This window comes from Aspergillus sydowii (genome assembly GCF_001890705.1).
Source record: "Aspergillus sydowii CBS 593.65 unplaced genomic scaffold ASPSYscaffold_5, whole genome shotgun sequence".
In the NCBI taxonomy this organism is placed as follows: domain Eukaryota; kingdom Fungi; phylum Ascomycota; class Eurotiomycetes; order Eurotiales; family Aspergillaceae; genus Aspergillus; species Aspergillus sydowii.
Window position 1 is genome coordinate 2,065,496 of NW_024467863.1, and position 25,668 is coordinate 2,091,163.

At 51.2% G+C, this 25,668-nt stretch overlaps 11 protein-coding genes across 11 annotated transcripts; 8 read left to right on the forward strand and 3 right to left on the reverse strand.

The window, feature by feature from the left end:
* Positions 1-316: 316 nt before the first annotated feature.
* On the forward strand, positions 317-1,210 carry ASPSYDRAFT_89907 (class I SAM-dependent methyltransferase; the record flags this gene model as incomplete). The annotated part of the gene is made up of 1 exon (XM_040852243.1): positions 317-1,210. The coding sequence occupies one exon, from the start codon at positions 317-319 to the stop codon at positions 1,208-1,210; it is 894 nt and encodes a 297-aa protein (XP_040702997.1).
* A 473-nt stretch (positions 1,211-1,683) lies between these two features.
* ASPSYDRAFT_89908 (uncharacterized protein) lies at positions 1,684-2,725 on the forward strand (the record flags this gene model as incomplete). The annotated part of the gene is made up of 2 exons (XM_040852244.1): positions 1,684-2,038; positions 2,091-2,725. The coding sequence occupies 2 exons, from the start codon at positions 1,684-1,686 to the stop codon at positions 2,723-2,725; spliced, it is 990 nt and encodes a 329-aa protein (XP_040702998.1).
* Positions 2,726-3,351: 626 nt separating this feature from the next.
* ASPSYDRAFT_45620 (alpha/beta hydrolase) lies at positions 3,352-4,527 on the forward strand. The gene is made up of 2 exons (XM_040847079.1): positions 3,352-3,805; positions 3,872-4,527. The coding sequence occupies exons 1-2, from the start codon at positions 3,419-3,421 to the stop codon at positions 4,049-4,051; spliced, it is 567 nt and encodes a 188-aa protein (XP_040702999.1). The 5' UTR covers positions 3,352-3,418; the 3' UTR covers positions 4,052-4,527.
* A 672-nt stretch (positions 4,528-5,199) lies between these two features.
* ASPSYDRAFT_45622 (uncharacterized protein) lies at positions 5,200-7,411 on the forward strand. Its single transcript, XM_040847080.1, has 3 exons — positions 5,200-5,569; positions 5,616-5,898; positions 5,947-7,411. Exons 1-3 carry the CDS (start codon positions 5,407-5,409, stop codon positions 7,172-7,174), a joined length of 1,674 nt encoding a protein of 557 aa, XP_040703000.1. The 5' UTR covers positions 5,200-5,406; the 3' UTR covers positions 7,175-7,411.
* A 364-nt stretch (positions 7,412-7,775) lies between these two features.
* ASPSYDRAFT_132740 (uncharacterized protein) lies at positions 7,776-8,323 on the reverse strand (the record flags this gene model as incomplete). The annotated part of the gene is made up of 1 exon (XM_040840614.1): positions 7,776-8,323. The coding sequence occupies one exon, from the start codon at positions 8,321-8,323 to the stop codon at positions 7,814-7,816; it is 510 nt and encodes a 169-aa protein (XP_040703001.1). The 3' UTR covers positions 7,776-7,813.
* Positions 8,324-10,017: 1,694 nt separating this feature from the next.
* On the forward strand, positions 10,018-10,840 carry ASPSYDRAFT_1177773 (uncharacterized protein; the record flags this gene model as incomplete). The annotated part of the gene is made up of 3 exons (XM_040840322.1): positions 10,018-10,231; positions 10,263-10,337; positions 10,398-10,840. 3 exons carry the CDS (start codon positions 10,018-10,020, stop codon positions 10,676-10,678), a joined length of 570 nt encoding a protein of 189 aa, XP_040703002.1. The 3' UTR covers positions 10,679-10,840.
* Positions 10,841-10,942: 102 nt separating this feature from the next.
* ASPSYDRAFT_45623 (Zn(II)2Cys6 transcription factor) lies at positions 10,943-13,151 on the reverse strand. The gene has a single exon (XM_040847081.1). It carries the CDS (start codon positions 12,829-12,831, stop codon positions 11,119-11,121), a length of 1,713 nt encoding a protein of 570 aa, XP_040703003.1. The 5' UTR covers positions 12,832-13,151; the 3' UTR covers positions 10,943-11,118.
* Positions 13,152-13,464: 313 nt separating this feature from the next.
* ASPSYDRAFT_31810 (tetratricopeptide repeat protein) lies at positions 13,465-14,131 on the forward strand (the record flags this gene model as incomplete). The annotated part of the gene is made up of 3 exons (XM_040844911.1): positions 13,465-13,529; positions 13,612-13,913; positions 14,037-14,131. The coding sequence occupies 3 exons, from the start codon at positions 13,465-13,467 to the stop codon at positions 14,129-14,131; spliced, it is 462 nt and encodes a 153-aa protein (XP_040703004.1).
* Positions 14,132-14,457: 326 nt separating this feature from the next.
* Positions 14,458-16,301, reverse strand: ASPSYDRAFT_151924 (uncharacterized protein; the record flags this gene model as incomplete). The annotated part of the gene is made up of 2 exons (XM_040842147.1): positions 14,458-15,012; positions 15,063-16,301. 2 exons carry the CDS (start codon positions 16,299-16,301, stop codon positions 14,458-14,460), a joined length of 1,794 nt encoding a protein of 597 aa, XP_040703005.1.
* Positions 16,302-20,894: 4,593 nt separating this feature from the next.
* ASPSYDRAFT_58342 (cytochrome P450) lies at positions 20,895-22,633 on the forward strand (the record flags this gene model as incomplete). Its single annotated transcript, XM_040849518.1, has 6 exons — positions 20,895-21,108; positions 21,159-21,367; positions 21,395-22,009; positions 22,062-22,172; positions 22,224-22,399; positions 22,459-22,633. 6 exons carry the CDS (start codon positions 20,895-20,897, stop codon positions 22,631-22,633), a joined length of 1,500 nt encoding a protein of 499 aa, XP_040703006.1.
* A 1,036-nt stretch (positions 22,634-23,669) lies between these two features.
* On the forward strand, positions 23,670-25,599 carry ASPSYDRAFT_31814 (uncharacterized protein; the record flags this gene model as incomplete). The annotated part of the gene is made up of 3 exons (XM_040844912.1): positions 23,670-23,941; positions 23,992-24,605; positions 24,659-25,599. 3 exons carry the CDS (start codon positions 23,670-23,672, stop codon positions 25,597-25,599), a joined length of 1,827 nt encoding a protein of 608 aa, XP_040703007.1.
* Between the last annotated feature and the right edge of the window lie 69 nt (positions 25,600-25,668).

Genomic DNA, 25,668 nt, shown 5'->3' on the forward strand with positions numbered 1-25,668 from the left:
CACCAGCCGACCGCGAGACGAGCAATCGCCTTAATGCACGATTCAATGGCCATTCGGTTTGACTTGGAGGGGTTATGATAGTATGACAGGTGTAAGCAGAAGAATTGAATTGCACCGAGGTGGATTGGTCTGGAAGGATCAGTGTTCGTTCTGGAGGGGAAGTCGAACGGGCCTAGACCGCATTGGGCCCGCGCCGTTCCAGATTTGGCTCAATGTAGCGCCGCTGACTCAGGCGTCTTTTCGTTGACTGTTCGGAGTACAAGTACAAGTGCTGGATATTGCCAGGATATCACTGATCTAAACAAGTCAGACGACCATGGCCACCAACAAAGATGGCCATTCAAATAACGCCGACGTGATAAACAAGGAAGAAGCCAGTCTCAACGGCGTCGCCAAAACCCTCCTGGTTACCCTGGCAGCCAGAGCCGCTGACGTTCGTGCCCCTGCACCCGTTCTCGGTGATCCCTACGCTCAAGATATCCTGGACCGGCTTGACGTGGACACTGCCGAGATTGTTCCCACACCTAACCAGTGCGCCAGTATCGCCCTTCGAACAAGCCATTTTGACAGATGGACTTTGGAATTTCTTCAGCGCAATCCCAAGAGCACAGTCCTGCATCTAGCATGTGGCTTTGATAGCCGGATGCAGCGGGTGAAATGGGGTAAGAACACTCGCTGGATTGACATTGACCTTCCCGAGGCCATCGAGCTTCGACGAAAGGTTCAACCTGAATGCTTGCCTGGCCGAGATTACTCTCTTCTGGGACTTGACGTTCTCGACGAGGACTGGATGAAGAATATCGAGACCAATGGACCCGTCCTCGTCGTTATGGAGGGACTACTATGCTATCTGCCGGAAAGGGATGTGAAACGACTTATACAACGGCTTTGCCAAGCCTTCCCCCGGGGCGAACTACTCTTCGAATGTATAAATACAACGACGCTAGAAGGTCTCAACAGGCGGAAACCAATAGAGTCCATTAATGACACAGGGGCTGAGTTCCACTGGGCCGTGGACGAACCGAAATCGCTAGAAGCCCTCCATCTCGGGTTGAAATTGGTGGAATCAGTCCGACTGGTAGAGGCACCGGGCGTTGAGAAGTTTGCGCTTGGGCATCGTGCACTCATGTATTTACTTTCGTGGATCCCTGGAGCGCGGGATTCTGCGAGATTCCTGCGCTTTGGGTTTGGGGAGTTCAACGGGTCGTAAATAGCGAGTAATGAGGCTTTGTCGTCTAAGTACGGTCCCAGTAATATCATATTTGATACGTTGTTATGAAGTGTCGTAAGTGGCCTGCAGGTCCAGCTTCAACAACTAGAAACTAGTTCATGTTCATAATTCATCATAACAGTTAGTGTAAGGTCAATCCACAGCGATGCCCCATGGACCATTGATTGGACAGTGGAAATTCGACCAGAAATTGGTGGCCCCGCTTGCCAACCTTGCCTGGATGGATAAATCTATGACGCTTTGGCCTGATATCCAAGTTGTCCATTGGTCCAAGGTTCGGGCCGAATGGTGGAATGATGCTCCTCCACCGAACCATGTGGACAATAGCATAACGCGGTCCTGCTGCAGCGTTTATAACCGGCAGTTATCTTCACTGATCAGATAAAGCCCATAGCTAGAGGGACTGGGTCTGAATTTATGCAGATTTTATCTCTTTCCATTTCTTCCGGACAATGACATTTAGCCTATATGACGCTCGCAAGTGGAATGCATCGCTCAAGGAGAAGCTGCCCAAGATGGTGGCTGTCTTCGTCGGAGGCACCAGCGGGATAGGAGAGCACGCTGCTAAACACCTTGCGTCGGCCCTCGAGTCACCAACCATCTACATCATCGGCCGTAACGACGCAGCCGGTCACAGAGTAGTCGAGGAGCTGAAGACGAGCAATCCAAATGGGTCCTATATATTCAAGTCCTGCGACGTCTGTGATCTTCACGCTGTAGACTGGGTCTGTAGCGACATTGCCGGGGACCAAGCTGCCATCGACCTCCTGTTTCTTACTCCAGGAGCTCTTGCTCTCAGAAAACAGGGTAAGCCGTAACGGGTACGCCAGAAGGGACAGAGCCCTCCTAACAGAACCAGAAACTCCATCGGGAATTGATCGCAACCATATCCTCCGATACTACAGCCGGATGCGATTCGTTTACAACCTGATGCCGTCACTGGAAAAGTCCGAGGACGCGCGTGTCTTGAGCGTTCTTGCTGCAGGCAAAGAAGATCTAATCAAGGAAGACAACTTGGATCTGAAACGGCATTTCTCTCTCGCAGCCAGCACTTCGTACCCTGCAACGATGACATCGGTCCTATTCGAGGTGCTGGCTTCAAAACACCCGAGTATCAGCTTCATTCACGAGTTTCCCGGGTTTGTGGCTACGCCGCTGCTTAAGCACAGCTGGGGAAGTATAGCCGGTACCATGTTTGGCCTTCTTATGAAGCCTCTGGCGATGAGTGCCTCAGAGAGCGGGGAATGGAGTGTTTTCCTGTCCACATCTCCCAGCTTCCCGCCCAGGGGGTGGAACAAGAAGAGCGGCCCGGGTATGGAGGAGGTCCAAATTGCACGATCATCAACTGGTCAGGTCGGCGATGGAGTCTATCTCTTGAATTATGACGGGAAGGACGTGACGAACCATGGGATTATGGGACAACTGCGGGCCCTGGGGATTCCGTCCGTAGTTGAAAAACACACGTTGGAGACCATGAGGCTTCTGTCTTCCTGAAGCCTTCACTACGTAGTTGAAATATTCATTGCCTGGGCAATTATGGTATCATTGCAAGCATCGACGCGGACACTTGTGCCTTTTGATGGTGTGGTAGACAGCAGTGACAAGCTGTATGCCCTAGACGGTCGCACTGCATCGGAGTGTATTTTGCAAAACAACGACTGGATGATCTGAGACTAAAAGAATGCCTGCGAAAAGCAAGGCTGATAATATGAGTATACGTCGAACCCGCGGGGTGATCTCGCCGGAGAGGACTTAGTTGCCCAGTGTGATCTGGGGACTGATGGCATTATCTGGGCAGTAGAGCCTACAGGGCAAAGATTTATTCCTAGATCGATTATTTAATTCCGACGAGATTCTCTCGGGTTCTGGCCTCAGGTAGTCACGAATGATACCGGAGTGCAAGCGTCATTGTTTAATAATACTGCGACGTCATCAGATATCGGACCGAATATACCAAATGGATTGTAGAGTTATATCGTCCGAGCGACAGAGTCACCTACGAGTCTCTTGACGATCACTCATAGACTGCCAAAGCTATCTTCCCCTACTGAACTCTCTGTATCCCAATAGCCTGCCGTCATCATGCCAAGAGAAGACGTCTGCTTCAAGACTGCGGACCAGACCACCCTGCGAGGATGGTTATACAAGCCATCCAGCCCCGTTTCCGGTGCTCTTCCATGTCTGGTTATGGCCCACGGGTTCTCCGCTGTCAAAGAGATGCTCCTCCCTAGCTTTGCAGATCACTTTTCCCACCATCTCCCCATAGCCTGCTTAGTCTACGACCACCGCGGGTTCGGTGACAGCGATAACCAACCAACTCAACCTCGACAGGAGATAATCCCCGCGCAGCAGATCAGCGACTATTCGGATGCGATTACATATCTCCAGACCCTGTCCGACATTAACCCAGACAGGATTGGGGTGTGGGGAACCTCGTATAGTGGCGGGCATGTCCTGTGCGTGGGAGCCATAGATCGCAGAGTCAAGGTTGTCGTTAGCCAGGTGCCTATGGTTGATGGATGGGAGAATTTCCACCGCTTGATTCGGCCGGATTTTGTCCCGCTGGTGGATGATCTGATTCAGAAAGGTCAGAAACAGACGCGAAACAAGGTATCATAAACATATGGAACATTTACTGACGGCCTGGCCTGTCTTACAGATCGACTGGGAGTAGCAGCTGGAGAGGCACCACAACGCCTGCCAGTGGTGCATGAAAACCCACTGGCGCAATCGGCGCTCCCATCGGCAGACAGTTATCAGTTCTTCACCAAACATGGCCAGGGGACGAAATGGGAGAATTCCATCACAGTCAAGTCGTAAGTCCTGTTCTCCTTTTAGATATCCACGTCGCCACTGATCGTCTCGCAGATTGGAGGCTTTGAGGGGGTACATTCCTGCTACATATATGAAGCATATCTCCCCGACGCCCCTCCTCATGGTTGTTCCTGAAAACGACCGAGTCGCCCCGACTGATCTGGCCTTGAAAGCATACGGAGAGGCGATGGAGCCCAAGAGTCTCCACATTCTCCCAGGGGGTCATTTCGACGCCTACGTAGGCAGTTACCGTGAGCAGAGTCTTGAGGTACAGACGAGCTACCTCCGTCGCTACCTCTGCTGAGATTTCGTCCATTCGAGGTTTTCGAGTTGGTTTTTGGAATGGCATAGTCAACTCGTTTCACTAAATCACACTGCCAAATGTTTTTGATACTCACTAGCAGACTGTCCATACCTTGATGTACCAACCAGTCACTATGCTACTCGGCAAAACTGCGTCTAGGCACAACATAAAATGTAATGCGGGCTCTGTGTCTTGACAGCTACTCAGATTAATCCTCGCTCTTGTTGCTGGCCCAGAGCCATGGTGGTGCATGATACTTAACAGCTGGGCTTTCACGGGCGATTCCGTATCTGTACACATTTAACGTACCGAACAAAGGGAGGGGGGGGGGGGGGGGGGGGGGGGGGGGTGTAACTGATCCACCGTCGGCCATATTTTGGTTATTCTGAAATGCCCACGGCGTTATGGAATGGGAAGTAATATCATAGTATATAAGATAGTTTATAATAACCAAGGTCTGGACCACACTTTGGGATCCTGTGCTCTTCTGGCCCTATGGGTTGTGATGCAAGACTCGTGCACCATCTCCCCAGATTGGGTACTGCTACAGATTTTAATCAGTGCAGGAAGCCCCGAACATGACAATGCGGCTGGATGGGGTGACAGGTCAGCGGTCGCACTAGATTGGCGCTGAACTATGCAGCAGAAAAGCCACCAACAACTGTCTGGCGTCTGATACGCTTATAAGCCGGTGGCACAGCCTGCATTGCCAACAAAGACAACAAAGACACAGTCAGCCCTAAACCACAGTTGCTATTTGCGGGATAGCAGATCATTGTGCATCGGAGGTGGACTTCCCGATGGATATATAGCGCCGCACTTCACGCACTTAATCGGAGTGATCGCTGGGGCGAGGGTCATCTTATGCCGGATCGGGCAGCATTCGGCGCGCATTAAGCACTGCCACTAGCATCAATGTACAAAGCACACCACACGTGGGCGCAGCGGTTGGGGGCTGATTCAGGCTATAAGGACAACTATTCTCTTCAGCTCTTCCCTGCGTGACTGAGGTTTGTGGGATCCTTTGCCAAATCGGACCACAGAGTCGTCAACAATAATGGCCGAAAGTAGTACACCCAGTACCGAGTCCACAGGGACCGACCAAAAGGCCGACGCCAGCGAGCCTGTCCAGCCTGCTCCTGTTAGCGCCCGCGGGGATATGCCTGCTTGGAAATGGAAGGGCAGCATTGTTGTGCTGCTACTGACGACTGTAATCAGCGGTACTTGCCCTACTCGATCAGTGTAACTCATCCCTAATGACAACAGGATACGATGTCAGTAATGTCGCCAACATCCAGGCCCGTCTGTACGAGGCGTTTGGCAACATAGAGCTCCTCCCATGGATCGGTCTGTCCTACAGCTTGGCCAGCTTTGCTGTCCTTGGACTGTCACGCAAGATCCTGTATTGCTTCAATATGCGCTGGATCTACATTGTGAATGTCGTGATCTTCATGGCTGGTGCTGCTGTTGCTGGGGCTGCGCCGAATATCTCTGCTGTCATTGTCGGCCGCATCATCATGGGCGTGTCCGGTGCGATTGTCTATCAAAGGTACATCCTTCTCTCTACTTGACACCTTGACACCCACTGACCAGATAGTAACCTGACATTTGTCGCCGTCTTCGCATCTCCCACCGAGACCCCCCGTCTATTCGGTCTGCTCAGTGCAACCTGGGCCATCGGCCTGGTGATAGGAGGCCCCATTGGCTCAGCCCTAGCTGCCAACCACCACACCACCTGGCGCTGGGCCTTCTATATGAACCTGCCCTGGGTCGGCCTCGCCCTGGTCCTCAGTCTCCTCTGCATCCCAAGCAAGCACCTAGGCCCCGACATCCCCATCCTCCAACGAATCATCAAAATGGACCCCATCGGCCTCCTCCTCAACATGGCCTCCCCCGTCCTCTTCGCGGTAGCCCTCGAATTATCCGGCTCCGTCTGGCGCTGGTCCGACGCCGCGACCATCGCCGTCTGGGTCCTTTTCGGCGTCATCACAATAGCCTGGTTCCTCCAACAATCCCTCTGCATCTTCACCACGCGCGAAGAACGCTCTATCCCCCTGCACCTCCTGCAACGCATCGACCTCCTCCCGCTCTGGTTCGCCTCGGGCTGCGCGGGCGCTTCTTACGCTGTAACCCTCTACTACACACCCCTCTACTTCGCCTTCGCCCGCGGCCACGACGCCCTCCAACAAACCGTCCGCATCCTCCCTTTCATCCTCGTCTTCATCGCAGTCGTCATCTTCGTCGGCGGCTCCCTCCCGAAGATCGGCCGCTACGCACCCGTATACCTCCTCGCGGGGTTGGCCACTATCTCCGCCGCAGCGGCCATGGCAACTCTGATGCCCAAGCCATCAACCATCGAATCAACAATCATGGGGCTGGAAGCACTCATAGGAATCGGCGTCGGCTGCTCCTTCCAGCACGGCGTGGGGATCTCAAACGTCATGAACCAGAAATCCCCGCGGGACCGCGTCGACTCGGCCATCTTGTTCAATATGGCTCAGATGGGCGCTATCGCGATCGTTCTTGCTGTCGCGGGTTGTATTTTCCATAATGTTGGATATAACCTGCTGAATGAGGCCTTGGAGGGTCGGGGGTACTCGGAGCATGATCTGCGAGAAGCGCTTGCTGGTGTTTCGTCGGTTGTGTGGCAGTCTCGAGACCCTGAGGTGATTAAACGGGGTGTGGAGGCTGTGTCGGAGGTTATTGGGAGGGAGTTCTACCTTGTTGTTGCTGGGGGTGCGATTTGTTTGGTTTGTTCGCTGCTTATGAAGTGGGAGAGGTTGGATTATGGCCAGACGAGTGGAACGGCGAAGGGAAAGGCTTGATATAGGGTTTGATTGTGTAGTCATGGTGGCTACTTTTCTGGTTATTGACGAAGCGTTTATTAGCCTGCTTGTGATTTATCGCGCTTGAATGACGTTGGGTATATATTTAATGGTCTACCACATATTCCTCTTAATTATGTGGGCCATATAAACACATTGTCACAGAATGAATAGTTACCGTTCAACCAGCGTGAGTTCCAGGAGAATGGTTTGCATAAGCAACAGACACAATTGTTTCTATAGATGCTTGATATCAAGGTAGGCAAGGTTGTAGTATTCGCATTCCCGACACTCGCGGGGACAAGTTCATATAAAGTGTGATGCTACCAATAACAAACATTTTCAATATAGTACATTCAGACGGTAGCATCAACGAGAAGAAAAAGAAACACATGTCCAACGTCTTTGAATGTTTACATCGACAGGTCACGATCAATCAACAGGACCCCAGACAAGCCCTTCAACCACCGCCCTCCCATGCTTATGCTCTCTCTCAGGCCCGATATCAAATCCCCAACCCTGGGCACAATCCAAGATATCAACCGTCATATCCACACCACTATGCTCGATACAGCACCGACAAGCAGCCGTACAATGCCCCCTCCACATCTTAAACAAATGGTCTCTCTCCCTCGAACATCACTGACAAGCCCGTCCACAGCACCCACCAGCCTTCGCACATCTCGCCCTCAACCACGGCGACAAGTGCCACATCCCCTTCTTCTTCTTCCTCGTATCGTACATCCCACGATAGATAGGCGTATGCGCAAGCCCCCTCTGCGCCTCCCGCAACAAACCCAGCGTCCGATCACAAAAGCCCATATTCTCAACCGCCTCCTCGCACATCTCCCACCACTCGATGGCAAGATCCACCATGGCCGGATCTGACTCGCTAAACTCAATACGCGCTAGCTCGTCTTCAAGATGAGAAATCTCCTCCCTTATCCACCCTTGCCTCTGCACGCCGATGCCCATGGTTTCTCGGCAGGAGAGGTATACGCTTAGCATGCGCCATTCGGTGATGGTTAGCCCGAAGAGGCGGTGTTGGAGGCGTCGGAATTTTTGCGCTTTGATAGTTCTGCGAAAGGTCTTTTCAATCAGCGTGCAGAGGGGGCGGAGACTGTCGCGGATGGTGTGGCGGAGGGTCATTTTGGTTTGGTTTGTTGCTTTGTGGTAGGTTGTTGTAGTAGGTTGGTAGTTTGATATTAATTTCCTTAGATAGTCTCCCGAGAAGTAATGATGCCTCTGAGGAGGATGTTTGATAGCAGGGTATCTGATAGATATGTGACGGTAAAATGAGAATAGATGGTGTGGATTGTATGGAGAGGAAGAAAGAGGTGGATGCGAGGGAGGGAGATGCGTGAGCCCTCATTTCTGTAAGAGTCACATTTGACTTTCATACCATAGTCCCTGCGGACCACGCAACCTGTGTGCAGAACGTTAATTCTGATCATGTCAGGTCCGAAAACCTTATGTTGTAGGTGCCTGGATTAGGGCTGTTGAGATCCCACGTAGCTTTCCGGTCATGCCTCCGGGACTCTACAGCAAACACGTAATGTCAAACATGGTCATGGGGCGTCACTACTTTGGAACTTTTACTCTGATTCCGTCAAAGTGTAGGAAACCTTTGTGGTCATGACACCTTCTCTTCCCTTCTGTACAGGACGTAGCATCTATGCAAGCGGGGACAGGCGAAGCAAGGAATACTCCAGCAGACATGTTCCATTTCACGCTTTAGACTCTCTAATGTGCCTCATGAGACCCATAAGCCGACTGTCGTGGACACTCAGCAACCACTGCCCCGTGGAGCCTCCGGATCTGCGATCTGTTGGAGCTGTGGGAAGTACTAAGCAGTCTAGGTTTTTGAACGGCGTGCCAGCCCCAAAGCGCGTATATCTGCGCGTAATAAGCCTCTCACATGCCATTTTCCCCTGCGACTGGGTCTAGATCAGGCTTGCGGATGGGAAGCTTGCTACGGCCAGAAGCCGAGCACACTCTACAGGGAAGTGGTAAGTACTTTTCTCTATTCAATTTGGCGCAACGAGTAACCCAAGTGAAGCTCACTCCACGACAAGCAAAGGACGATGACTGGAGCTGCGGTATCAGGGTTGTCTGAAATTTCCGACAGCTGGCAAATGACCTACCGATTAGAGAACAAGATCCGAAGCTTATGGTCTTGGAAATGATTGAAGGGCTACAGGCGAATGTTGAAGATAACACTATGATTAGATATGAAAGACGCCATCGCGCCAAGTTGAATTCTCATACTCCAATTTCCCCATTGATATACAGTGCAAGAATGTCTCATAATATTTTTCTGAGAAGGGATGGAGATGATAGCCCCAGCTATTTCTAATTGCCTTGCAACCACTCGTAGCGAATCTATAGTACTGTAGCCCTTCCAAAGCTCTCAATAAAACAAAAACTGATATTCTTATTTCCTGTACTATCATGGATTTTAGAGGGCTGGGTGAAACACCGATCAGCCGTGCCAACAGTTCAACCCGCTCACACGGTGAGCCACCTCAACCTCTCAGGGTGAGTGCACAGTATAAATGAAGCTAAGGTCTCCTAGATTTTGAACAGAACATGACCCCTGTTCTTACAAGAGAAGTGTACAAACACCCGTTATGTCAAAACCCGAGATAATCCGCCGCCGTGCTTCTGATAAATCGAAGGCCGAAAGTCAACAACGCCGACGCCGAGGGCATACATATCGCACCGACATACCAGACCGGTGTCACTAGAGCGCTGAGCGGCAACTATGGCGAATATTATCCGCCAATCGCACTCTAAAGCTCCGACTACGGATTCGCGAGCTGAATGAGAAATTTGCAGAAGACATGAACCGCGATGGACACGCAAGAGCTTTTCGTACAGTACAAGATGAGTTTTTGATGTGGAGTTCCTCCGCCCTTCAAGCAGTGGCGAGGCGGAAAACATCTATGACTGGATACGTGCGCTCTATCGCGATTTTAGAGGTCAAAATCCCTGATAACGACTTGAAGCAGAATCTAAGAGCCCGTCTCCCAGGGCTTGAAAGATCAGCTCTTCGACGTGCCATGGACTCTCTAACGCAAATCCTTAGGGATGAGAAACAAGAGATACTACAGACTGTCAATAATTACTTTCCAGAAACTGCTTTTTCCATCTAAGAAGGCGGGTCAGTGCAAGGCTTCGCGGCATGGGTCTTCAAGATAACGAACATTACTTTTGAACCAAGTGATGAGTCGCCTTCATCTAAGCAACGAGGATCAAGCCGTCCATGACATCTACGACATTCTGAAAGCCTACTATAAGGCTGCCCTTAAGAGATTAACAGACAATGTCGTCGTTCAAGTAAGAGAGCGCCATCTCCTAGCGTCGGAAGGGCCAGTCAAGATCCTACCTCCGGAGTGGATTGGCGAATTTTCGGACATCGAACTGGCCAAGGTCGGAAGTGAAAATCTCGCTACATCATCTAGTAGAAACGAGCTACAACCCATGAGTTCCATCAACCGCTAGATCTCGCTCGGCAAGCCGGAATCTAAACTGACAATCTGCTAACGTTTTATTGCCAGTGATCTCGAGCATTGGCTCTGGATTCCGGTTTCCTAATAAGTCCTCCAGTGACTTAGGGTTATATATTATAATAGACTACCTGCTTAAAACTATAAGTAATTATTTCCTAATATCTTAATTTATAAATTTATCTATCTATCTTATTAATCTTTATATACTGTCTTTTATCTCTTATTTATTAAGATTTAAGAGGAAGAATAAGACCTACTAGTTATATATATATATAATATTATATAGCTATATAAGAAGTCAGGCATGTATAACTATAGAAGATCTCCATGGAAGACTATAGATTCATTTTTCACAGAGCCAGGAAACTCCTGTTCGTGTTCCCGACCAGGATGGCCCCCTGATTAGCCAGGCTGTTTAACGCACAGCGTACGTCAGGGCAACCTATGGTTAGGCGTGGACAACGAGGTAGACGTCTCGGACGGTGGCTTTTGTTTTGGGCGGAGACTCGACGACCTGGAACCATGCTGCTGCTGATACCCAGCGACGCCATCATCGTAATCAAACCACCGCTCACAAACGGCCAACTCTTCTGCCGTTGGATCTGACAGACTATAAACCAACTTGCCCCTCTTCCGATCCTTGTCTATCTCAATATTAACGGTACGTATGCGCGCCTCCTCAGGAATAACCCCGGTAACAGGATCCATTCCCGCGCTCTCAATATGCGCAACCTGCTGCCCCACATTCATAAACGAGACGGTGCTATGCAGGCCCTCCAAATGCAGCCATAACCGCTGGAGATCGAGCGCTCGCTGCCGGAGGACAGGGTCGCGGCATTTAAGGACAGCCCAGTTCAAGGGGAGGGTGATACCAACATCGAAGACAATATTAGGTAGTGGGTATCCAAATTCGGTAATGGCGCTATTAACGATGCCGTGGATAAGATTAACCAGTTGCGTCCACTCAGCGTGCATCTCGTCGAAGATCATCTCAAAGAGACTTACGCAGGATTTAATGTTCATGTGGAAGACAAGATGATGAAGGAGGATGACATCACGGCTTCGGCGGTCTCGTTCTGTCGCTGGTGGGTGGCGGAGGAGGAAGTCGTTGAAGGCCGCGATGTGACGGGCGAGATAGGTCCACATCCTGTGGCGTTCTGCTAGAAGGTACTCGTACGCGGCAGTGGCGGTTTCGCTGCCATCCATGTTACGTAGGATCGGCTGGCCCACTCGCCAGATACAGAGAACGTTGTTTAAGAGCGGATCAAGCGTTTCCTTGGCGCCGTATAGGCTGTCGAACCAGACGGTGCAGTAGTCAAGATTAACGGGGTCTCCATAGCAAGGGTAGATGTTCAGAAACCGCGATTCACGATCAAAGTAGCCAGACTGCACGTCCAGATGAGCGATTGTTCGCCGTATCACTACCTCTAGTTGTGCGTTGTTGGGTCCTGATGGATGGATTTCGCCGCAGATGAGAGACGCACGCGCTGTCTCTATCCTGGCGTCTAATGTGTTGGCCAGCACGTTGACTCCATTCTGCAGGTGGACGAGAACACCCTCATGATTGCCATTCAGAAGCTCAAAGAGCACAAAGATAATGCAGCAGACAAGGATTACGCATTTCAACTGCGGATCATTGGAGCCAAGCCGGCGCACCAATAACCTCAGCGCCCGTCCATATTGCTGCAATGCAAAATACCAGCGTGACGTTCTCATAGCTGGCAAGTGACAAATGAGGGTCTCCTGATGCAGCGCGCTAAAAGCTACGACAGCATGACAGACCGAAGGGTCGCTCTGCGACATCTGAAGCACAACCCTCCATAGATCTGACTCGAACAGGCTAACAAACATGGGGATCGTGCGGGTCTGAAAGACGTGGAAACAGCACCGCTCGTCTGCGCTTCGCCCCGGGAGTGCATTGTTAGCGGCCAGCGCTGAGGATATCGTGGGTGAAATGGAGGCCCGCTGTCGCGGTAACTGGGCCAACTCATATCCATCGCATTGGCGGCCGGTCGAGGTGCAGTTGCGGCAGGACCCTGGCGTCTCGTCGCATTTCACCCGGCGGATCTTGCAGGTGTCGCATCCGGTGCGCGAACGTCGTGTAAAGGTTCGAATGCGGCGTCGGGTTGTTTGTGGGTGTCGCATGGTGGCCGTGACAGTGCAGAGGGAAGGTTGATGAGCAGGCTCTGCTGTGGCATCTCCGCTGGCTGTTAAACAGCTTTTTTTTTGGCCGACCAAGGCTGAGTTGCTGGTCCTGCTAGCGTGAACTAGCGGATTTTAGCCGCCTCCTGGAGTAACGATTCTCTCAATGGACAAGTCGCCTAGGAGCTGCGGGGCCTTTCATTGTAACTTCATATCCGAGTGTGACGCCTGTGAGCGGGGGCCATTTGACTTCGGCCGCTGCTCCGGTTTATCCACACTAAATGGAGAAAAATAAGAGGGGAGATTGGGGAAGCTAGGTAGGAAGGCGTGCCCTATAAGGCGCACAAGATTCCAAAAAGGTTATGCTTGTCATCGTTATTATTTGTGGACATCGCCTAAACCATGCAACGTCATGCGGAGTAGAAATGACAGCTTCGGATCTGGAATCCGGTCGGTCCGACGTCGGGCTTACCTCTTGTACACCAACCCAGTAGCAGATTCCTACATTAGTCACGGGCATGTCAGAGGGCTAAAAGCTCCCACCGGACAAGTTGAAGCAAGATCCGACGGCGTCTCGAGGAACGGTTTCCATTCCGTGAGATAAATCCCCCTGCCTGTGCTAGGGTGCCAACCAGCATGGGACACGGAGTTGAGATTCACGGTCTGCGTCAACTCAACCCACTAAAACCCAGCCTTGGCAGGTTATATACTTTGTAACGGAGAGAACCGGTAAAGCCGAGGCATGAGGCTGACGTGCAAGGCTTAGCAACGTGCGGCGTACAGGAAGCGCCAAAATCCCACTGACCCCGCTCCGGAGCTCGTACCCAGCTCGGCTATTTCCAAAGGCACAGTCGATTCAGCCCGTAAAAAGTTTACCAACTCGTCAAAAATAGCCTTCCCATCCAAATCCTGCCCTCAATCGATCCCCTCTCGACTCGCTTCTCAGCATGCGCTCGCGGGTGCATATCAAAATAATGGACAGATCAAGCAAGGAGTGGAGCTGCTGGAGCAAGTGGTTGCAGTCTGGGAAAGGACAATAGCTGAAGAGCACCCTGATCAACTTGCTCCTCAGCATGCACTCGCCGGTGCGTATGAAGCCAATGGACAGATAGTGAACAGCAAATGTACTCTTGAGCCCTGTGTGACAGGTGCGGGCGGCAAACGAAGGATTTGGCCGCGCAGATATTCTCTTCTGTCTCATTGAACAGTATGGAACGGACTGTGCGTCTATGAACCGCCGTATGGCCTGCAAGGCACAGATACGTGGATGACGGAAAGGGAAGCTAATGACACATGGCATTGATGGAGGGACCATGAACAGGAGTTTCCTTACTCTGTGAAAAATAAATCTATAATCTTCTACAGAGATCTTCTATAATTATATATATCTAACTTCTTATATAGCTATATAATATTATATATGTACAGTGTGCATAATTTGTACAGTACCTACGTAAGCCATGGATATATATCTAGGATGGCCCGCTCCTTTCCCATCCAATCTCAAAACTCCGGCATGCGCCTACTAGATCACTACTTTCCGGCTGGCCTTCCGAAAGCCGGGCTAACCCTCCCATTAACGCCCGCAAAAACACTGTATACTCAGTCAGCATTCAGCCAAACAGGGCATTAGTTCGGAATCAGTTTCACGGTGACGTACCTAAACCCTGCCCCTGCTGCTGCTCCAAACCCCGACTGAGCAGGGCCGTGCACCTCTGTCGGCGGCCCCTCCACGGCCGCCTCGACGCGCTTCCGAAGTTGCATACTTTCATACAAGGGTCCACCAAACGTACTGCGATTCGTACCCGGTCTTGAACTCAGGCATTCCAGCTCCTCTTTCTCCAAATGCCGCACATACACCTCGTCGCTGTCTTTCTCCGCATCCGTCGGGTAACAGATCTCGTAGGTTGCGGTGTATAGCTTCTCGAAGGATACGTAGGGCGGTTCCCACTGTGGCCAGCGCCGGTGGGAGCTTCCTGTCCAGAGGGTTAGAGTGAATGGAGCGGTGTTTAGGCTGGATTGTTTGCGCTCGTTGAAGAAGGATTGGCTGATGGTTCGGGCGGAGGTGTAGTTTATGGTTGGGGTTATTGGGTGCTTTGTATGTCGGAGGCCGAGCTCGAAATGGAGTGAGAGAGATTGGAGATTTTTGAAACGGGTTGCGAGTTTTGAGAGGACGTCTGTGGGCTGGTCCTTGTTAATAAGGTCGAAACGGGTGAATTGTGGCGTGAGCTTACCAGTTTATCATCGCGCCGCTTGATATCGACTTTCAAAATCTTCAATTTCTGACACGCCCTATCGAGGTACTCGAGATCATCCGCCGTGAGAACCCTCCGCTCCATTGCAGCACTAGCCGACTCATCCTCATGCAACCAAAGCTCTTCCAACCCCTTATGCTGAGCAACCGCCTCCACAGAACAAATATACCCCTCAAGTTTCAGCGTCCTCAACGACCCAAAAGCATACAAAAGAGCCTCAAGCCCCGCACGATTCTCACCCCTCTCACCTACGTACGCCCTAACCTCAAGTGAAGTAAGCGCCGTGGCATACCCCGCAAAACGATCCAGAATCCCCGAGGCATCCTGTGGCCCCAGCGTCAGACTGCGCAGCTTCGACCAGTCGAAGCGATCGCGCCAGTGCGTCCACTCGTCGTCGCGCATTCGGTTCCCGTAGCCATCTAGCGACAGTGACTCGATGGGTGGGAAGACTTCATTACCCGTGAACTGGAATGAAGTCGTGACTGGGTACTGGAGGCGGGAGACAACGCACCCGCCGTAGCGCCACCAGAGAGTGAGTGAGAGGGAGCGCAGGTTTGGGCTGTTGAATATGAGCTTTTGCGCGGCGGTGACGCAGCGGTTTTCGTCGTTGTGCTGGTCGAACGGGTTCAGGGAGAGTCGGAGACGCGCTATGCAGGGGAGTAGAAGTGGTTGGACATGCTCTTCATGGTAAAAGGTGTTTCCGCGGCCAATGTAGGTTTGCAAACTGAGCTCGGGTTTCCTGGTATGGTCTGCTATAGCGCGAATCACCTCCTCAGTCTGGAGCTCCTCAACACCGATCGTGACCCTACGGAGATTCGGCAGTCGCCCAATCAACCTCGGCAGCCGACCATCTTCAAGAAGATGTTTCAGGAATCGCTGATCAAACTGACCAGGACCTAGTGAAGTCGAGAGATCTAGTTCCTGCACGTAGTCTCTCAGCGCGTCGTTGAGCTCGTCCTCCAGCCGCGAGAGAAGGTGCCAGTATCGTTTGAGCGGGGAGTTCTTGAGCGTAAAGACGGGTTCCTCCACTCTCTTGTGCCATGGTAGGTGTCCCATGCGATCCGGCTCGGGCGCGATGAGCGAAATAGTGCGGTAGAGAATGGGGGTTGCGATGGCGTTGAAGGATTTGCAGGTTTGGCATACGTCGTAGAGATTTTCTCTCTCGACGTGCTCGAAGACGAGACGCCAGATGTCGAGGATGAGTGTTTGGCCTGTCATGATCCTGCCCTCTGTCTAGGTTTGCTCAGGGCTGATTGTTGTTAATTGTGTATCAAATATGAGGTTCGAATGAAAACCAGGAAATCTAACATGGGAAGTGGGGGAGAGAGTGGCTTGGGGTGTGTCGAGATATAAAGGCTTGATCCGCGCTAGGAGGCGCTATCAAGAGTTTGGACTCGCGCCTTGAGGCTCGGTTATTTCAGCCGCGACACATCATAGGCTGCAAGCGAGTCAACAATGCACTCAAGTGGGACTGGATTAATTGCGACGCGTGAGGCTCAAAAACTGTCAGGCATACTCTGGATTAACCCAGTTATCTTGAGTCTGAGACGTATGTTTAAGTGGTTGGTTGCTGCCTCTGGTTGCGGGGAAAAGAGGCTCACTTGGTATCAACTGTTTGTTGATCTATCGGCCCGACCAAGCGAGATCGAAACCTCTTCTGTCTTGACTCGACCTTTGGTCACAATCAAGCCAACATGAGGTATCCGAACGAGTTTACACAGCATGAATCAGCCCGCGAGGCCGTTGGAAGTATTGCTCTTTGCGTAGCGGGCGCTATAGACCCCGAATGAGTTGCGTCTCTTGTGATTTATTCTACAGTACACAACAAGGAAAACTAGTGCATTTAGCAAATGTCAAGTTATTCAAATCGACCTTGGTGCTTTATGTAGTCCTGTATCAGGTTGACTTCTATGCATTAATGATGCAACGTTTTTCGTAGTAGCAGTGAAAGGGTAACTGACGGGTTGGTCTACATAACAAACATATTCTCCACAGCCATAATTGTAACATTTGTGCAAGCGAATCACAGGCTACGTACAGTAAAGGTGGTGCGCCCTAAGCCCTCTTCCCCGCCACCATTATGATACTTGGCAAGGTCAGCCGCCGCCGCAGCGAAAATGCAATTCAGCACGAGCGGACTCCGCAGCGCGACGGAGCCAAGGTGCGCGAGGAATACTTCTCTCCGTCGGCCGGCCCCCACGGAAATCCAGATCGGGCCGAACTCTGCGAAGTGGGTAAATAGGCGCCGTAGTATTTGCATGGTTGGGACTGCGAAGACGGTGATCATGCCTAGGAGGCCGGGGATGGATTGGGGGTTGGTGTCTTTCGACGGCTTTTGAGGCCGCTTGGTGTGTTGTCGTCGCTGCGGTGCACTAGCTGAAGTGTCTGCGACGGGCCATTGGCATACGAGGTGGTTCCTGGCGCATCCGGAGCAGATTAGATGGACCTCACTCGCATTTCTTCTTCCAGTGGCGGCAGGGGTGGCATCCTGTTTTTAATCTTGTGAAATGTGGCTGTTAAGCAGTTGGGTGGCTATGTATTGCCAATACAGTACATAAAAGGGGTTAAGACTTGACTAGGTTTTGCAACAGTGGAGAGGTTGGGGTAGGGTAGTCTTTAGGGCTCCAGGGCTGAAGTCAAGGCTTGCCCTTCGAGCGGGTGACGCCGTGAGAACAAAATAATTGGCCAGTCCCCACGAACCTCAATTGGAGCTAGCATCTTTTTCATCTTGGTGAGGGGGGTCCACAGTTCGCACATGGATCCATGGATGGCTACAGGGCTTCTCGCCGGATATTCTATCCTAGGGTTTGCAAAATCCATCGCTCAGACCAAGACTTATGTAGGACCAGCTGCAGGTTTCTGGCCTACGTTGGAAAGGTAATACACAAGTACTGTCCTAGTTCTATATCTCTCTTGGTCAACTTTACGCCTTTTACTGTAATCCAAGTGGCTAAATTAACTCTAGTTCGTGGCCCCACGTGTATGTTTCAGCTCGTCAGTGGCAGTGGTCAGGAGTCGAATACAGGAAACAGCGGCAATGGAATGTACTGAGGGATGTCAATAGTATATATATATATATATATATATATATCAATTACAATGGTATGCTACATTCTAGTCACTCACTAAGAGCAATATGAGATGCTCCACCGATATAGACAAGCTTTGTAGGAAGAAATCGGATCTTCATATCAATATCAGGAATCTCTATATTGGTGTATATTTGTTAAGACGTTCGACTATGTGATATGCTCTTGACCCTCTTCTTCCATCCTTTTACTCTACTAGCTCCGCAGCCGATATAGCTCCGGGGTTTCAGCTACCCATTATACTCATCTTTCTTTGACTATGAAGCTTGCTTTTGAGAGCCCCTGCGTGCAGGATATATATATGGACCTCCACATTGACCAGTACAGCATAACTCTGTCGGATGATAACAAGGATGAATAAAGTGAACCTCCCCCAATCTATCCTATACAAACCAACGAAGAAGATTCTCCCCCAACAGAACAGAACAACGGATTGGTAAGCAACATAATAAGCACTACCTTTGCAGGCTTTCCACTTATCTCCACGCGAGATCAGATTCACAGCGGCGCCGCGAGACCGTCCGAGCCCCGTTCCCGAGGTGTATCCTCCATGCGGCGTGGTGTTCGGCGTTCGCTGTTAGGCTGGTCTTGTCTTGGTTGCACCTGCTATGCATCGGGGCTGTCGATTGACGTCGATGAACGGCGCGCCTCGGGTCCACAACAGGACTGGATTGGATTGGTCCCAGTGGAAGGTTGCGTTCAGTGTTGGTTCGCTAAGTATTAGATTTAACTAAAGAGTCTCGTTGCACGCCCTAGCATGCCACCAACTGATACTAGGGTTTATCCTGGGAGACTTCAGCTGGACATCATGTCACTTTACTTGATGTTTCTTCACTTGGCAATAGCCGCGCGAAAGGCTGTCCCTCCCTCTCGATAACCCTTCAACGATGTGACGTAGTGATTTGATGATCGGGAACCTCCCAGAACGAAACGAATTCATATCATCAGCCTGGCTATGGAGTCATCGACCCTCATTCGTAGCTTCGGCTAGTGATCTCCAGTATCCGCCCTATGATTGCCCGACGTATTATCGACCTTGTGGGCTACATCCATAGATATTATTGATAGTTGGTGAAAGGACCCAGCTCCTGGCCTTGACTATATTGTTCATCTCTTTGACATTAGTCAATCTGGTGAAATATTATTGTAAGTATTATAGCAGAAATCATCCTTGGGCTACAGAGGGTACCTTATATTAGAAAATTGAGGTCGTAGCCTCATGTTTGCAAACAACGATACGCTATTAGATACTGCGTAGTGTGGAAGTTGACAATCAATAACATAGTATAATAAAGTCCGGTTACTTTGGAGGTTAAACTGGAATTAGAGGGTGACGTTAATAGCCTCAAGAAGCAAAAGGGTTAGCTTGGCATTATATTTTTATTCAGGCGGTGTGCAAGGCGCTGAAGGGCTGCTAAGTCATGTTGTATTTCGTCAGGGAATGATCAGGGAGGAATCTAGGATCACACAGCTTCGTCCCGGTTACTCCCGGACTCAACCAGGAGTATTCCCCGAGCATTCCGTGCACGCGCCTGGATACTCACCCCACATCCCGGCGCCAGTCCCTGAGCAAAAAGCGGCGCCATATCAGGCCGAATCTGGAAATAGAAATCCCAACCCTGCCGGGTAAGACCATCCTGTATGTATATATAGACCATAGTGAGCAATACCCGGTCGAAGCCAACAGACGAAAGATTAGCAAATTCTTCTACCCCTCATTAGTATAAGTAAGAGAACAGGACAACAGGCCAAGGTGTGCAGAGAGGTCTCCCAGCTTCCATTGCTCTCTCCTTCAAGCCTGCCTTGGAGTCTTGTGTTTCAGATATGCATATTCCCGACTTAGTGCCTGCTAGTTCGGCGCCATATACAGGGCCAAGACGGCCTGTTTTGTGGCCAATGAGAGACACAATAATTGTCACCGAGTCATTGAAGCTTGCTAATACTGCATACTAGGCAAGGTGGGGCACTGCATGATGCTTTGTCTGAGACAGCGCTCTGAATCATACACCCAACGGCGATGCAGGAAGGTAGAGAACTCATTCACGAGCCAGAAATAGCTCAAAGTCGAAGCAGAATTTACGAGTCATAGGACATACTTGTAAGCTTTGTTAGAGGGAATACAGTGCTGACTGAATAAACTTAGAATCCTGCGTCCATGCCACAGCCGACTATGAAGCATGTCCCGCCTCTTGGCTAATATAGTACGACCGTGCGCTCAACTTGGCACTTGGACTATATGTAAACGTCAATGAGGTTAGTGGTTGACTACGACAATGTGGGCCTGCGCCAGGGAGGGTGATATATTCAGCAATGAGCAAACCTGGCCACTCCAACAGAAAGATGCACCCAATGGAGCCGGACGCATATTCGTTATTGAGCACAGCACACCAACACTCCAACATTCTGCAGATGGCTGCATTAGGTCTCCGGCTGTCAACAGTGAACGACAGGACTATACAGGGATTGCCTGAGGGGACAGCTTATCATTTCCGAATCATAATATGCCTTGCAAGCCTTGATCGAACTCGGCATGAAGTCCAAAGCATGAAGTCCACTCGTGCCAATACCATGGCAAAAGAGGGGCCGCCAATCGCTCTTTAGCTATAGGTTTTAATTCGACTTGGAAAGCTCCTATCATCAGTATAAAGGAGGGCAGGACTGCACCCAGATATCCCTCAATTGGTTTACTCGTTCCACACCAATATACCAAAAAAGCACCACAATGCTGGATACTACTCACGCATGGCTTCTCCTGCCTGGTGCAGCCATACTTCTGATAATCAGGAGCATCTACCGGTTGTACTTCCATCCGCTGAGCCATATCCCTGGCCCTAAACTGGCAGCGGTGACCCATCTGTATGAGTTCTACTACGATGTTTGCACTCCTGGTGGTGGAAGGTTCCTCTTTCAAATCGAGAAGCTGCATCGCAAGTATGGTACACTCTTCTATGCCATTTATGTTAGCCAGTTTCTAATCAGGATATAGGTCCTATCGTCAGAATATCACCCCGCGAGGTTCACGTCAACGACCCCGACTTCTACGACGAGATCTACACCTCATCCAGCCGTCGCCGCGAGAAGGATCCCTTCTGGGTGCCCATATTCTCAATCAGTAAATCCATGATAACGACCATCGGACACGAACACCACCGCTTCCGACGGAACCTGCTGAGCAACTTCTTCTCAAAGCGCTCCGTCATGGACCTAACCCCCATGATATAGGAACGTATCAACAAGTTGATACAGCGGTTCGAAGAATTCCACCACTCCAAGACAGTCGTGCAGCTGGACGATGCATTTGCAGCCCTAACCGCCGATATCATCACGTACTACGGCTACGGCAAGCTCTGGGAATTCCTCGAGGATAAAGACTTCCGGAGTGACATCCGCACTGCCACGACGGAAGTGTCTGGCATCTGCCACCTCAACCGGTTCTTCCCATTCCTGGACCCTCTTATCCGCTCGACGCCGGACTGGATGGTACATCTCCTCGCGCCAGGCAAGACGGCGATGTTGGATTTCCAGCAGTCTATTCTAGACACCGTGATGGACCCGGCGTCTCAGGAGACAAAGCCGGGAAAAGCGACGACGCTCGTTCATAAACTCATTGACCCTGAACTGCCGCCTGAGGAGCGTACTAAGAAGCGCATAGAGGAGGAAAGTCTTGTCTTTCTGGCGGCGGGGACTGAGACGACTGGGCGCACATTGACGATTGCTTCCTACCATCTGGCGCAGAATAGGGACGTCTTGGAGCGGCTGAGGGAGGAGGTTAAGGCGGTTCTGCCGACGACTACGAGTACCTGCACGTTGCTGGACTTGGAACGACTTCCTTACTTGGTACTTTATATCTCCCGCATGGTATTAAGAAAGTCAAGGCTGACATTTGTAGACCGCGGTAGTCAATGAATCGCTCCGGATTGCCACACCTGCCATGAACCGATTTCCTCGTGTTGCTCCTGATGAGACTTTGGTATACAAGGAATATCCAATTCCACCAGGCGTGCGTTCAAGTCTAAACGACATGCTAAATAATCATGCTGAACAGTCACAGACACCAATGGGTTGCTCCCCCTTCTTCATCCACCGCAACGCCACAATCTTCCCAAACCCCGAGAAATTCGACCCCGACCGGTGGACTCGCACAAACGGCAAGACCGCAACAGGAGAGCGACTTGATCGCTATCTGACTGCCTTCACGAAGGGCAGCAGAGCGTGTCTAGGAATAAAGTACGTGCATCCTGTCCCTATTTGTCTCGGCGCTGCTATGTCTAACTCTGTCTCCACAGCTTGGCCTATGCGGAACTGTACATGGCCCTTGCACACCTCGCTCGCAGGGTGGAGCTTGAACTGCACAACACTGGGCCTGAGGATGTGAAGATATGCAGGGAGTTCGTCATTGGGTACACGAAGCGCGCTGAGCCGCGTGTCTATGCACGGGTGACGGGCGTATTGCAGGACTGAAGAGGAAACCTCGACACAATGTGGACTTTGGACTTGCGATTGTGATACTATTGTTCTGAAGGGTGATTGGACTCTGGGCTAATTTGATGTGATCTGTTGAATTTGCTTTTAATTAACCCGGGTCAGATCTTGATCGTCGAGGCTATGCGTACGCGGCTAGTGTGGCTGCTTAAGAGGCGAGGTGGGCTGATTAAGGCGAGGTGGCCAGTTCCCAAAGCATTACGGACTCCGGAGCGATCCCGCCACCTGCGAGTGTAGCTTCTTACTCGTAGGCCAGCCTTAAGCCAAAACGCTTCGTTCAGCCAAGCATAACCCTGGACGGCAAGGTGGCACACGAGTAGGCGGGCCTCGCCCTCTGATTGGACGAGGCCCTTGTCGACAGGTCGTCTAGCACTCGAGCTGTCTGCATTTAATTAACGTAATATGCCCAAAGCACGGAGCAAGAAACCAAAGGCCTCAAATCCAATCATGCATTAATCGGGCTTCATGGGATGCTGCCATGCCACGAGGATTCAATAGTCTGTGGGCCTGTCACTCGTATTTTTGACTGTAAATGCAAATAATGCAAATTGCACGGCGTTATCAGATCCGCCCGTCTTATCAGATCCGTATTTTATCAGATCCGACATCGCAGTTCGCAGAGTTCGCTCCACCGCAGGTTGGAGCACCATGCGGCACAGCAGGTGCTTGGTTCTGTCTTTTCATCGCTTAGCGCGATATGCGGTGGATATTATAGCCCTCGCCCTCCCAGGTTCCGGAGCCATCCCACCTTGATGCGTGACCAACGTGGGAATCGCGTTTCATGCGGTAACATTAGTCCGCCATTGGCTTTGCACCCTGGTCCTTGCTAGTATAGGACTAGTACTTGCTGGGAACTCTGGCCCGCCTCGGGTGTGATGAAAAGGGCTGGCCCCGTCGTGCCCTGTGGTCCCTGGCTTGGCTATTTATTCCGTCTGTCTGTATTTTACTTCAGAAAATCACCACCTGGTGCTAATCGACGTTGTCGACGTGAGGTACACAGATCAGAATCGTCATCATGGGCGCATTGGATCTTATTCGGAACCGTGACGCACAAGCCGCGCAGANGGTGGTCGGTACAGACGATTATCACTTTAGGGATGAGAAGCACTACCAGACGAATGACTTTGAGGTGCATGCTTGGGGCCCTTCGACCGAGACTCGCAGCAATGCCGGACTGCGACACAATTCTGGCGAGGGCGTAACAGAGGGGGCGCAACCCGGTGTGCAGAAGGCGGAAGCTGTCGCACTGGTCTGGAGTAAAAAGGCGGCTTTTGGCACTTATGCTCTGTAAGTGATGCTGCACTGGCTCTGTCTTGAAGTGGATGCTAATGGAACAGTGTCTGGCTGGGATTCTTCATCCTCGCTCTGCAGTCGTCCATCAGCAGCGCCATTATCCAGAACGTCTTTGCCAACTTCAGTGCCGCCCCTCAAGTCAGCACGGCGAACATTCTTTCTAATGTCGTTGCCGGCGTCTTGAAGCTGCCCGTCGCAAGGGTGCTTACTCTGTGGGGACGAACCGAGGGTCTGCTGGTCTTCGTCGCTGTCTATGTCCTGGGTATTATCATCCTCGCAGGCTGCAACAGCCCGGACTCATACGCCGCTGGTTATGTCCTATACTGGGTTGGATATGACGCTCTCTATCTGATCTTGGATATCTTTATTGCCGATACAACTGGTCTTCGCAATCGAGCTTTCGCCTTCGCCTTTGCCAGCACCCCATTCATCTGCACTGCATTTACTGGGCCGCTGGCCGCCCAATCCTTCCTGAACACGTCCGGCTGGCGCTGGAGCTATGGCGTATTCGCTATCGTCGCGCCAGCGGTCTTCATTCCACTGGCAGTAGTATTCAAGATCTACGAGAAGAAAGCCGAGAACGAAGGTATATTCCGTCGACGCCCAAGTGGTCGGACTACTGTCGAGTCCATCATCCACTACATCCACGAATTTGACAGTAAGCCAGTTTCCCCCCTAGATCTCAAATGTAATAGCTAACAGTATGTACAGTCATCGGCGCATTCCTCCTAATGGCGGCCTTCACTTTGGTCCTCCTCCCCTTCAGTCTAACCAGCTACGGCGCGGCGCAATACAGCAGCGCAACCTTCATCGCAATGGTAATCATCGGTTTCCTCCTCTTCCCAGTCTTCGGCGCCTGGGAATACTTCGGCGCCAGAACCCACTTCATCCGCTGGGAACTGCTCAAAGACCGCACCGTCCTCGGCGCATGCTTCCTGTCCGCCCTTACCTTCTTCAGTTTCTATTGCTGGGACTTATACCTGCTGAACTTCTGCGTCGTGGTCTTCAACCTCTCCATCGCGATGGCCGGGTACGTGAACCAGATCTTCAACGTCGGAAGCACATTCTGGTCTGTCCTCGTGGGCATCGTTATCCGGATCACGCGCCAGTTCAAATACCAGACTCTGTGCTTCGGCATGCCCCTTATCTTCCTGGGGTCTGGTCTCATGATCCATTTCCGAGGACAGAGCGAGGATAGCACCATCGGGTATGTGGTCATGTGTCAGATCTTCATTGCCTTCGGCGGTTCTACCCTTGCAATCGGCCAGGATATGGCTGTCATGGCAGCCGCCGATCGCGAGAGTGTACCCATGATGCTCTCGATTCTCAGTCTATCCTCTAGCATCGGTACGGCAGTGGGCTTTGCGGCTTCGGCGTCGGTGTTCAATAATACGTTCTTGAAGTTCTTGACCGAGGCCCTTCCGGAGAGTTCGAAGGACCTTGCATCGGAGATCTATATCAAGGGGTATGTCGAGCAGATTACGTACCCCGTTGGTTCGGAGATTCGCACTGCGATTAATACTGCTTGGAGCGAGTATATGAGATATGCCTGTATTTTGTCTACGTGTGTCCTAGTGCTGGGCTTTCCGGCTATAGGTGTTTGGCGGAACTACCGTCTGGACAGGAAGCAGAATAAGGGGGTTGTCTTGTGATTTTTCTTTTTTTCTTTTTCGGGGCTGTGTTGGGCAGTGGACAGTGGGCTGCTGGCCTGCTGGGCAAGG

Excerpts from the sequence above, each read along its gene's own strand:
- ASPSYDRAFT_45620 (XM_040847079.1), top strand. The coding sequence starts at position 3,419 with ATGGCCCACGGGTTCTCCGCTGTCAAAGAGATGCTCCTCCCTAGCTTT. Across the intron at positions 3,806-3,871 it reads TTGTCCCGCTGGTGGATGAT|GGCCTGGCCTGTCTTACAGA; the intron begins CTGATTCAGAAA and ends ACATTTACTGAC.
- ASPSYDRAFT_45622 (XM_040847080.1), top strand. The coding sequence starts at position 5,407 with ATGGCCGAAAGTAGTACACCCAGTACCGAGTCCACAGGGACCGACCAA. Across the intron at positions 5,570-5,615 it reads ACTGACGACTGTAATCAGCG|GATACGATGTCAGTAATGTC; the intron begins GTACTTGCCCTA and ends TAATGACAACAG. Across the intron at positions 5,899-5,946 it reads GGTGCGATTGTCTATCAAAG|TAACCTGACATTTGTCGCCG; the intron begins GTACATCCTTCT and ends CTGACCAGATAG.
- ASPSYDRAFT_45623 (XM_040847081.1), bottom strand. The coding sequence starts at position 12,831 with ATGCGACACCCACAAACAACCCGACGCCGCATTCGAACCTTTACACGA.